Consider the following 12,865-nt stretch of genomic DNA (forward strand, 5'->3'; position numbering starts at 1 on the left):
AGATCCAAAGTATACGTCTAGAGATTGGAAAGAAAACAAATACATTTGTGGGTCAGAAATGTCTCACTTGGTTTGAACTAACTGCTTTTCTTTCTCACTCATTTTCACTAGTTGGGGTATGTGTATGTATCTATATTCCTGTTTTTCTTTCTTTGATGGGTAACATGCTTACCGTTAACTTTGATACAATATAGTTTTGAAATACAGGTTGCATCTATTCAGACTTTTAATTTGAATTTATTTATCCTCTCTTCCTTCTTTTTAAAAAGACCAGAAGTCATTTATTTAATAGATGATACCCACACACGAAGTATTTATGTGAATATTTGCTCCATAAGCTTTTGGTGAAACCCATTTGTCAATTCAACAAATAGTCATTGAACATCTACTATGCTCAAGGTATCTTGGACTTTATAAAGCTAAATGAAAAATGGGGTCCTTGATGTTTAGTCTTGGTGTGTTACCTTCTCCAGAAGCAGCTGCTTTTTAACAACAGGGTAACAACCTTGGTTGCATATCAGAATGACCTGGGGAGCTTATTAAAAATACACCTGTCTGTGCTCCAGCTCTCAGCTCCGGGAAATTCTGAATAGGCAGGGTCCAAGGTGTGTGGCGTTTCCACAACAAGCTCCCCAAGTGACTCTGATAAACCAGGATTAAGAAACACGGCTCCAAGCGCAGAAAGAACGAATTACAGTTGTTCAGCCACAAGTCAACCAGGTGGATGCCCTTGAAATCTACAACATGGGCACCTGGTTAAAGTCGTGTTTATAAGGTTGGTTCTATTTCCACTGCTTTAATGTCGGATAGTGATAATCTGGAAAGCATCCCAGAGATAAGGCTGGGTCCAATCTTCTTTGTAAAACACCTGGAACAAGGCTGCTATGAAGGAATAAGGTAGCTACAGCCAAACGCCACCTCCCAAGCCTCCCCAAATACTCTGTCCTCCTTTCTATCTCACATGAGATATGGTCATTTGTGTAAAATTTCTCCTGCACTACATTGTGAAGTATTCCGGAGCAGGAGCAATCCTCTTTTTCTCCCACGAAGGAACCCAGTAACCCATACATAATAGCTATTGACCGGTGTTTTGAATCGAACGGAATCCTTCTCTTCCAACTTCTAGCGTCTGACCATATATACATATAACTATAATGGATATTTATAAAGAAAACCCATACAAGTATGTATTTGTTTAGAAAACATTTCAATCACACAAAAATGATTTACATAAGGAAGAAAGAACAATCAAATAAGCACCCACGGACCCACTCCCCAATTCATGAAGCAGGACGTTGCCAATACCTTTCAGGCCACCTGTTAAGCTAGAGCCTTTTGAACAGTAACAAGCTTCTGAAATTTAAATCAGAATGCTCGCGTTCAATCACCGGTTGATTGGATCATGCATTCACTTGTCAGGTGTGCCTTCTACGTCTCAGAACCCACGTAGACGAGGTGGTTATTTCTACCGTGGGAGTGAGGAGGGGTCTAAAGGGACGTAAACTGCAGCCAGAAGCGTGCACACTGCCTCTCCGGCCCTCTCCGGAGCGGGCGGGGTTTGCTGTGCGGACACTTTGGGCAGAAACTACGCGTCCCGGCAGTCCGCGGGGCGAGTGGGCGGGGCCGGGCCGGGGGCGGGGGCCGGGCGAGGGGGGCATTGTGTCGGGAGCGCCGAGCCGCATTTGTCTGCTCGAGGTGCTTCGCGAGAGAGCGTTGTTTTCGCCGGCCGGGGGCTGCAAGTGTCAGCGGCGGCCGCGGCCCGGCGCAAGACCGAGTCCGAGGACGCACGCGCCAGCTGGCCGCGATCGCAGGCAGGGGGCGGCGTGCCAGAGGAGCAACATGCAGATAGGCGCCCGGCGCCCTGACGACCCCTCCCGAGGCAAAGAGGCCGGGGCGGCGCTGGGGCGGTGGAGAGCATGAGGGAGGCCGGGGGGCGGCTCGGCTCGGAGCGCTGCTAGGGAGCGGTGCGCGCTGCACACTCGCCGGGGCGCAGCCGAGAGCGGGGAGCCGGGCGGGTCGCGCCACGGGGCGGGAGCCGGCCGCCGGGAGCTGTTCTGATTTCCGAAGCGAACGCGAGGGGTCCGGAGCAGCCCCCGGCCCCGGCGTGCAGCCAACATGGGCAACGCGGGGAGCATGGATTCGCAGCAGACCGATTTCAGGGCGCACAACGTGCCTTTGAAGCTGCCGATGCCCGAGCCAGGTGAACTGGAAGAGCGATTTGCCATCGTGCTGGTGAGTGCGCGGCGGGGCTCCGGGCGGGGAGGCGCAGCTGACCCCCGCCCCCTCTTCTTCTCCCGGCGCCGGGAGCGAGCCTCCCGTCCCAAGGGGGAGGCGCCCACCTTCCCCATTGTGGCCTCCCCAGCCTTACTCTTCTCCGCTCCCCTCCAGCCCCCGCGCTCAGCCCTCTCGGGGTCCCAGGATGGGGCCGGGGGCTCTGGGCGGGCTGCCTGGCCAGCCCAGAGCCCATTGTCTGGCGGGAGAAGCACCACGCAGCGCGTGTGCCGGGGAGGTGCGGCGTGGGCGTGAAGGGAAGGTGGCGCGGGCCGGGGAGAAGGGGGCGGCGTGCCTCTAAGGCTTTTTGTTAAAAACAACAACAACAAAAAAAACAAAACCCCAAGTCCCCGCACCCCCGAGTCCCTGCGGACCGTCCGGCGTGCGGGGTCCCGGGCAGATGGGTGCATGTGGCCGGCAGCGGTTGGCGCGCGAAGGCGAACTTGGAGGCGGACGTAGCGGCTTGGCCGAGGGGAGCTGGCCCGAAAGGGAAAGATAAGGAAACCCGCGGCAGTGCGGCGCCCCGGTCCCTAAGCTGGGAGGGGCGGGATCTGAAACCCGGGCGGGAGAGCAGCTTTGCCTCAGCTCGTTCCTTTTGGTCTTAAACCTTAGACCACAAGAATGTGCAGTTTTGCGGGGACGTGTTTCGAGCTGTTCTGACATCAGGGTCGGCCCCTTCCCTCCCCCCGCCCCCCCCCCCCCATCCCCGGCACACACAGCAAAATCCCCGGCTCCCTCTTGAAGTCTGCTTTTAGCTTTTTAAATCCAAGACACTGAAGACTCCCTTCTTTCTCCCTTCTGCTGGGACTAAGTTTCTGAGCCCCTCCCAACCACAGCTTGTCAGTGCTGTGAGCTCCGGAGGGTGTGGCGGCCTCCCTCTCGACCCAGCCAGAGTCTGTACTACAGCTGGTCCCCAGACTTCCGATTTTTAGTGACCCAGCCTCCTTAAAGGGATGTTGGAAGGGAAACCGGCAAGATCCGACGCGTTCCTATTCCTTACACTTGTACATTTACCTTTTCTTAGCTAGTTACCTCTAAACTCTACGAGGCTAGGCAGCAAGAGAACCTTGTGCTCAAGGCAGTCAAATTTGCGTGTGCCTGCGGGTGTTTGGTGTGTAACCTCCTAACTTTGGGAAGGGTTCTGAGTCTGAACACCGGGACATTTAAATTTGCCTTTCTTCAGGCCTTTTAAAAGGGCAGGTTTGACAGGGGGTATAACGTTCTGGAGGCTAGGTTAGCTTTGTGCTCTTCGAGACAACAGAGGGCAAAAGCTTTTTTCACGCCACCCGGAAAGTCTGGTGTGGCTGTCGGGAGATAGATGAGGCCGCCTGTCTTGCTTTGCATCTTCTGTGATCTCCCACAGCTGCTCCCGTCGTTGTGCAAGATGGGACACACTGAAATGAAACAGCATAGGCTTAATTACTTCTCAAGGCAGCCTGGGTGCATACTTGACCTGTCTTTCCAGAGACAAACGTTTTTATTCAAAATCCTCTTCCTTCCAGACAGATGGTTCTTACCTCCTAGCTCTGGGCTTTCTGTCTTTTCATCCGGTAGTGCTGTGTGTATGTACGTGTATACTGGAAATGGAAGGGCCAGTGACACAGGAAAACCAGATCACAATAATGCAATTAAGTTCTGCTCAATTGGGATAGCGTGTTTTGCCTGAGATTTCAGTTATGCTGTTGATTAATAACACATGATATGAATTAATCTTTAGAAAAATGTTTCATCATTAGCATGGTGGATTTGTGTTACTCTTAAGTCTAGCAGTCACAGACTTAGTATGTCACATTTATGATTCTGCATCACAAACTCCTTGGGGCAATGGTTGGTTGTTGTGGTTACTTTTACTCTACTGTGTGTCACACACAATTGCTGGATGTGGTTCTTAATTGTTGATGATATTTAAGCACCTCACAACAAAAAACGAAACCAAAAAATACCAGGCTGATCTTTTTGGAATAGAGACAAAGCTTTTGGAGAAGTCTCAGCTTGGGGACTGCCTTGTTGGTGATGCACTTGGACGTTAATGTGTTTATTGTAACTCCCCCTAGTCAGCTCTAGCTGCTATTTGGAAACCTACAAGAGGAATTAAAAGGTGTCCTCTTTATGCGCTAACGGAAGTCCAGAGTTAAGGTGATTTCTCTTAAGATAATTTTTTTTTTCCCTGAAGTTATACATGTGATGCTCTCAACTTTGGTTTTCTTTGTGAATTGCTTAAGTAGTCAACTCAAACCATTTAATTCTAGAGATCAAGGTAGAAGGATAAATTTTAGGTGGCATATTTTGAAGTACATATGTGGAGAAAATTCTTTACCCTGTGACACAGGGAATCATATCGGCATTATTGATACTAGACTTATTTCCTTATATGATAAACATCATATATGTGATTTGGGAGGAAAACTGGATAGTAGTACTGTACAGGAAAAGCATACAAGCACCTCATTGTAAGTATGGTTTACGTCAATAATTAATGAGACATTTCAGACATGGAAAACAATTACACTCTCAAGCTCTAGAATACTTAAAGCATTGGGAAGGAGTAAATAAAAATGAAAATGACAAGTCCATCTATTTCTGGAAAATTTTGAGACCAAACCTACTCAGACTGTTTCCTTACCCCTTCATCAGTCTAAGTTACATTGTATGACTCTAAAAAACTAACAGATATGAATGGAAAGAGGAAAGAAGAGAGAGATTGTGGAATTAAGATCAGTGGAGGGGTTAACTTTAAAAAAATAGTAATTTTTGTAGGAAAAGTTTTGAAATAGATTTGAATTCCTGAACTTCCTGTAATTAAAGACTAGTAAAAATTGGATCCAAATCTTAGGAGCTTAATCTTCCTAAGGAGAGTCTCTCTCCTTCTTGAGCTTGTCTTCAGCACTGTCAGAGTAGTTGTACAATGTATTTCTGGGAAAACATTACTCCTTGTATACATGTAACTGTTTGCATCTTTGTACCTACCTTACAGATAGGGCAGTAAAGTGATGTGCCTTTGTGCATACGTGTGTGATGTTTTTGTTAAACTGTTCGATAGGAGTAATTCATAAACTCGGTCACCTACTTTTATTCCTTTAGGGTGTGTATGTCACATATTTTACAGGTAACATTGGTGTGTATGTATTTTTTGGGTCCTACACATTTATAATTAAATATCCATGTGGCTCTTCATCGTATTAAACATTGCCTAAATGTTGGAAATATACGTACATACACATACACCCTCCTCTGCCCTTTATTTTCAAAGATGATGCTATGAAGTTTATTTTGGGGTGGGGTGAAGAATTGATGGTCTCTGTCCAAGAACACCTTTTTCTACATTAGACATTGCGTATCATTCACTAATTTTTGGCTTGAAGTCATTGTTTACAAATAAAATAGAAGTTCCCTAATGCCTTTGTCAAGGAGCTGTCGCAAGGATTCGTTCTTTGAATGTCAGAGGAGAGGATAATTTTAAGCCCTCTATCCTAGCTGCTGTATCTCTGTGTGATATCAGATATCAGGCTGCTGTGCAAACAGATTCAAAAAGACGGATTAAAAAGTGATGGTTTAGGGCAGTATTATGTCTGATACTGAGAACTACTTGGGTGTGTGAATAATTTGAGTCGATTTCTTTCCAGTTTTTTTTCCTTCTTGCCCTGAGGTTGAACATAGTCATTCTGCTTTAGGAAGAAGTAGGAACGTTTTCTGAGTACCTATTATGAGCCCCCCCCCCATGCTTACATTATTCATTTAATCCTCACAATCATTCTGGAAATAAAATTACCTAAGTTGCCCACAGTCCTACAGATATGGAATAACTGATCTAGGATTTTTAATCCAGATTGAGCTCTCTGCCCCCTCTCCCCCACCCCATATTCTATTATACTTCCTGAGGCCTTTGAACTGGAAAGGGGGAAAATGCCTGGAGCTAGCAGTAAAGCTGTTTAAGAAAAAAAAATCCTTAAATCTGATAAATGCAAGTTTCAAGCTGTATAAAATAGACAAAAATGTCTTAGAAGTGACCGCTGTGAGGTGCGCTTGATGTTTTATTTTCAATGTCAAACATTTTGGCATCCTCACTATGCCGTTCCATTTTTCAGGCATGGAGTTAAATACTGATTTGGTCTGAAAGTGTGCTCTTTGGTTTTTTCTATCAAGGCAGACTTGAACTACCTTGGTTGGGAATTTAGGATTTCCAAATCAGAGGAGAGACAATCTGTCAGTGCCATGCATATACTGTGAATGTAATTACTTGTGAAAGGACAAGGAAAGTCAAGTTTTAACGTTTAAGTTTATTTCCCTTTGCAAGGTGTTGTTCTCTTTTAACCACTTCCAAGGAGAGCTCTTGCCATGCAGTCTGCTGAGCAGATGGATGGGTGAGAGTGTAGTTAGGTCATCGTCAGATGTTTGCTGATTTTTCTCACATCCTTTCTCCTATTACGGAAAGGAGGTAGAGAAGTTGGGCTGGGGGCAGGGTGGAGCGTTGTAACTTTGAGCCATTCTAGCTCATCCTAGGTACTATCACTGAGCCGCTTTATTTCACCAAAGTTGGGAATATATGCTTCTTATTGGGGTGCATTCCACCTCCCATAATGCCAGTATATTTGGATATCCAGTACAGAAATCAATCAGAGGTTATTATCTGAATACAAATGTTTGGCTCCAGTAAGAGACTGGCAGCAACACAAACTGATGACCTTTGGGAAGAAAAGGTATGCATGCCCTTAAGTCCTTAGGCGATAAGAATTACTTTTGCTGGTGGCCTCTCATTTAGCAAATAGCATTGGCCTGGGAGGCCGGAGACCTAGTTTCTAGAATTAATCTGCTGCACCAGGTTGAGCAAGTTAAAATCTTTCCTCTGGTCCTTGATTTTCTTCCTCTGTAAGTTGGAATAAAATTTGACACAACTATTAAGATAGGAGATTTTTTTAGATGATAGCACTTGAAAGTGTAAAATTTCCAGAATCTACCATCCTGTGCTGCATCAGCTGACTTTGCATTTTGAAGAGCTTTGTGCAGGACTGTGTTTTAGCTGTATTCTGTGTGGTCTAAAGAGTAGAATTGCCAGGGTCATTGACTGAAAGTCCCCTAAGCTTAAGGAAAAGTATATTAACATTTAGAGTTGTCAAGGAAATGAATAGTGAGCTCTCTGTTAGAGTTGCTCACACAGAAGCTGTATGAAAAATGCTGGTGACTGGAAGTTCTTTGCAAACCCAAGACCTGGCTAGTGGCTATTGGCTTCAGTGGTGCCCTCTTTTTTTTTTTTTTTTTTAATTTTTTTTTTTCAACGTTTATTTATTTTTGGGACAGAGAGAGACAGAGCATGAACGGGCGAGGGGCAGAGAGAGAGGGAGACACAGAATCGGAAACAGGCTCCAGGCTCTGAGCCATCAGCCCAGAGCCCGACGCGGGGCTCGAACTCACTGACCGTGAGATCGTGACCTGGTTGAAGTCGGACGCTTAACCGACTGCGCCACCCAGGCGCCCCAGTGGTGCCCTCTTTGAGGTGAGCCTGCTGTTGGCAGTTTCTAGACCTAGAATCCTAGCACCTGAGAGTGGGGAAGGATCCCCCCCCCCCCCCCCACCGCGTAGAGTCCTCCTGGGCTTAAGAAAAAAGTGTGGGCTCATGTTTGTTCTGGAAATTCATTTTACTTTACAAAAATTGTTGCTTGAAGGGCTTGGTCTTAGAAGTGTGCTCCTTTTTTTCATACTTAGGACTTGGGGCAAAAGGGCAAGGTGAAGTGGACTTCTTTATGCTCACGGGTAACATGTGGCATGAAGATGGCTGATAGAAGCAGTGCTGATTCCAGATGATCCTTTCCACTTGGCAAGAGGGTGCTGGCAGTTGGAAGCCTCTTAGGAACAAAGCACTGACACCTTAGAAAAGAACAGACTGAATTGCTTAAGAGTGGGGGAGTGAGTTGCAAACCGTCTCTTCCCTTCTAGAATGGGGGATGTTTCTTCCCTTTCCCCACCACGAGAACTATGTCCCCAGGCTTTGGGGTCATGGTTTGTATAGAGAGGCTTCATGCACCTTGTTCGCTCTCATCTACTTGAATACTGCTGGCAGAGATAACTCCTGTCTTTTCTTTCCTTTAAGATAGTGCCTGCACAGACTGCAGGTGGTCTCCCCCTTTCCCAGTCACCCTGTCCTCTTTTCCCGGAGCTTTCAACCAAACACCAAGGAGTATGCAGTTTCCATTGGATATAATTTGGAAGCAGTGTCTAGGGAAGAGCTGGTAGGCCGGAGAGCTGTGATGCAGCAGAGGCCCACAAATGTGGGCCAGGATGGCTGGGAATTCCTACTTGAGGTTTAGTGGTATTTGTTGTATACAGGAGAAGTGTACTTTCTGCTCACAGTCTTAATAAAAAAAACAAACTGAGTCACATCTTCGTGCCCACCACACACAAAACAAAAACCCATGACCAGTGGCAGAGCTTACAGATAGTCACCTCATAACAAACTTTTTCTAGTTTTTAGGACACACCAAAGGTGTTCCTCAGATCACATTTTTGGTGTTCTTGTGCAGCCTGTAATGGGCTTTAGTGACTTGGAATTCACACATAGTCTACTTTGTTCTTTGAGGAGTTGCTGTTTGTAAGCCCCTCTGTCCGTTGCTACAAAAGCTGAAAGCTTTGAGGTGTTTAGATCCTGCTATAGCCGCAAGTAATCTCTCTCGACTGATTTCTGTGGGGTAAATGGTGCCCGTGCCTGGTTTATACTAAGAACTTGTTGGCTTTGGGAAAGGTGTCCGATTGTTTACATTTTTGGCCCTGTGGCTCATGTTGGGCACTAAGGTATGCCTGTTACCTAAAGGTCCTGCCTTGAATTAAGCATTTGCTCTGGAACCTTCTTTTCTGTGTTGTTCTTTTTTTCCCTTGGGAGTTGCGCTGAACGCTTTAAGGCAGGATAATGAAGGGATTGACAAGCCGAAATGGTAGTCCTCAAACTTGGCTGTATATTGGCATCACCTGGGAGCCTCAAAAAACCATAGATGCCTGGGTTGATAAATTGGGTGTAGTAGGAAAGGAATTGTTTAAGAAGTACCAAAAATTATGGGGAAACTAGGCTAAGTGGAGAAGAGGTTAAAAAAAAAAATAAACAAAATTTTCCCCCCAAAATCTTAAAGACCTTTGATTCAACTGAAAGCATCAAGATAAGAAATAAGAAATGGATCCAAGTCTGTTGAATTTTAGACTCATTTAACTATTTAAGAAATGATCATCAAATAATCATGATGAAAATTGACGGAGAAAGTTCTATATATTATAGCTCAAGAGTGAACAGTGGCCCTGAGGTGTACTTCTGGAGTAGGAAAATCAATAAATCAATTGTATTTTTGCTTAGGCCTCTATTCTCAAGCTTAATTGTTTGTTGGTTCAATGTAGGCCTTTTGCTTTGATCTCTGGTTTTACCACTTACAAAGACTTGATGAGCTTGGCTTCCCGGAGAGAAATTCAAATACACTTGTGAAATGTAAACAACATTCATTTATTAAGAATCCTATAATCAGGGCAAATTGGCATGCTTATATAAGCAATTAGCTTTGAGAATAGAAAGATAAATAGGATGGTAGGTCAAGAATGAGCTGATTGTTCTCCATGCAAGACTCTAGTTATTTCTTCAGTAGTTATAACATAAGCAAATAGACATTCCTCTTATTCATAATCTTTAGCATTTGTGGTTTGGGATTTGAGGACAGCGTATGTGGTTTTTTGAATTGAGAGGATAGAAGCAATTATTGTCTCATTTTCATCTAGAAATATAAATAAATCATTCAAGGAAATGTAGGTAGTTTATAATCAGATAAAACTTTGCAGTAATTGGGAACAGGGCAAGAGAAGGTTTGGATTTAGATGGGAATATTAAAGAATGATAATGGAGTTATTTTTATTTTGGTGGGGAAGGTAAAGAAGATGACTTACAATGGCAGAAAGATGGAAAATAAGCTTATTTATTTACTTTTAGGGAGTGTGTGTGTGTGTGTGTGTAGAAGAAAGCATTAGGATAACTAATAGGAGACGTTGGTAGGACACAATTAGATTTGTTCCATGGCACCATTGCCCAGTGAGGTCAGTACTGCCCCACCTCATCTCTGTGAAAGCTGGGGAGCCTACTTGCAAAGGCTAAGAATCCGGTCAATGGGTTTTGTAGGTTAGTTTCACTTCTGGCCCTTTTAGTCCCCAGTATGGTCAGTCTTGTGGTTCTTCCGAGGAAGCTGTCTCTTTTTAGTGACAAGTGGACTATCTTGAGTAATTGGGATTTGTTATCCCCAAGGACTTCTGCCTGGTGAACTTAGAAGGCCAAGTCAGTCCAAATGTCTTGGGACCGGGAAGCTATAAACTTGGAATTGGTGAGTCCTCGGGCCTTATCACACAATCCTTATTCCACTGCCAACGAATGGGGCCCTCCAGATGTGAACCAGTAGGGACTGTTTAGAACTATGTGGCCTTCTGGGTTTGTGGAACCATTAAGCTTGCCAGGTTCATTCTCTCCAGTGTCCTTTCTCAAAAGCAGTTTTGAGTGTCAGAGTTGTCGGCCTTGTGGAAAGCATTTGTTTGCTTTAGAAATTTCTAGATTGTGAATTTACCAGATCCTCATTTAATGGAGTACTTCTTTAACATTAGTATTGTTAAAAAAATAGGTTTTCTTTTGTTAAATTTTTTTTTTTTTTTTTTTGAGAGAGTGCTTGGCATGCGTGAGTGCCAGGGGGTGGAATGGGGTTGGGGGGGGGAGGGGAGAGCATCCCAGGCAGGCTCAACACTGTCAGCACAGAGCCTGATGATATGTGGCTCGATCCCATGAATTGTGAGATCATGACCTGAGCCAAAATCAAGAGTTAGACATGTAACTGACTGAGCCACCCACGCACCCCTTGAAAACTTTTTTTGGTTGTTATGGAGGAGGATCTCTCCAAATCAGCCTTTAGAAGATCTTTTTATTGAAGAAGAAGAAGATACAAACAGAAATGGGCCCATATCATTAAGTATGCAGGTTGATGGATTTTCACAAACTGAACGCACTGTTGTAACTGGATCAGGAATCAGAATCTGTTTTCTGGTTTTTTTTCTTCAAACGTGGTTCAGCTTGGCTCCCTGCTGCCCAGCCACTGTCACTCACCTGAACTTAACTTTCTGCGTGGTCAGACGTACGTGAAAGAGAGTAGACCACAGGATTGTGCCTTGCGGTCTTCTTGTAAGTGACTCTAACCATGAGGTTTCCACTACTTCCTTTGAGAGATTTCCTCAGCCCAAGTAGGCCTGACCGTTAGGAAATATTGACATTGTAGCATCTTCTTGTTGTTTGTGGTTATCTCCTCATTGATAACCCTAATGGTATTTCTTTTGTGTGTGTAGCATCTCTCTTTTTCATAATACTGAGAGGAGGACATTTTGATTTGTGTTCCTAGAGCAAAGCGTGAATGGGGAGCATTTGCACTGGGGTTTCACTACTTGGAATTCTGTACCCATAGATAACAAATTTTGTTTATTCATTGTAAGCCTAAATTCTGGCCTTTAGCTTTTGCCATCTTCCTTGATTCCTTTGAAATATTGAAAGGTATCAGAGTGCAGATTTAATCTTGTGGCCCAGTTTTCCTGTCAAAGCCCTATCGTGTTATTCTAGACATTGGTCTGATTTGAGAGGCTCTTCGGCCATGTTTGTTGTTAGGGTTTCCCTTCCACACTCACCTCTGTAACTTCTGTATCCCTCCCAGAGCTGTCCTCGAAATCGTCCACAGTCTGGCCAGACCCCTCTCCTCTTCTGTCTCCTTGCTTGAACACTCCCTGCACACAGAACTTTCCCTCCATTATGCCTTTTCTCGTAGTGACTCTCCTGCATGGCAGGTGCTGCTTGGCTTCTCTCTTTCTAGGATTCTATCTAGCCTTCAAGGCTCTTCTGAAATCACTCCTCTTCCCAGTGTCCTTGTAGGCCAGCATCAGCTTGGAGGAGGTGGGAAAAACAGTTCTCCTCTTTTTGATCTTTTTATTGTATGAATAGTATGAATTATTTCTCTTACTCATCGGGCCCTTGATTAAATACCACCTTGTATGAGGTGTGATTGTAAAATAAAGGGATGCTTTTATGTGTAGCTTCGTAGCCATTCATTATACTCTTAGCCATCATTTATGTCTGTTTTATTTGCCAATTCACATTGTGGGCTCCTAGAAGACCAGGATCATATCTTACAGGCCCTGGCACTTTTCCTTATTCAGCACAGCGCTTGGCCCAGGGAAGAGTCTCAGCAGGCATTTACTGACTTGGCTAGAGAAGGATATGATATGGGCTGAAACAGGACAGGAACTGAGTAGCTGACCACACTGGGCTGACTGTTAATTGCACATAACTTGCCAGTTGTGTTGAAGTGACACTTTGTAACAGATTCTTACTCATCCTGGTATTCTCCATATCACTCCTTTGTAGTAGGTGCCCAGGAATACTAAGCGTTCATAGTAAGTTGACATCATGCTTCACATGACTCCTTGTGGAAAACTGGTGAATTAAAAGAGGAGGAGGACAGTGAAATGGCCAACAAAATCTATTTTTTTTCACTGTCACCAAGCCAGATCAGTCTGTCATGATGTACCATCATCGAGGGAGTAGTAGTAG

General features: G+C 44.8%; 1 protein-coding gene across 3 annotated transcripts in view; it reads left to right on the forward strand.

The window, feature by feature from the left end:
• Nucleotides 1-1,666: 1,666 nt before the first annotated feature.
• The window catches only part of FMNL2 (formin like 2), a 311,765-nt gene continuing 300,566 nt past the window's right edge, over nt 1,667-12,865 (forward strand). For all 3 annotated transcript variants that reach the window (XM_086718606.1, XM_025933206.2, XM_086718614.1), the window contains exon 1: nt 1,667-2,232. In XM_086718606.1, coding sequence (XP_086574732.1) covers nt 2,116-2,232 — 117 coding nt within the window. In that variant the 5' untranslated portion in view covers nt 1,667-2,115. The remainder of the gene's footprint in view (nt 2,233-12,865) is intronic.

This window comes from Puma concolor, chromosome C1, assembly GCF_028749965.1.
Source record: "Puma concolor isolate L17-30 chromosome C1, mPumCon1.1.hap2, whole genome shotgun sequence".
Classification (NCBI taxonomy): domain Eukaryota; kingdom Metazoa; phylum Chordata; class Mammalia; order Carnivora; family Felidae; genus Puma; species Puma concolor.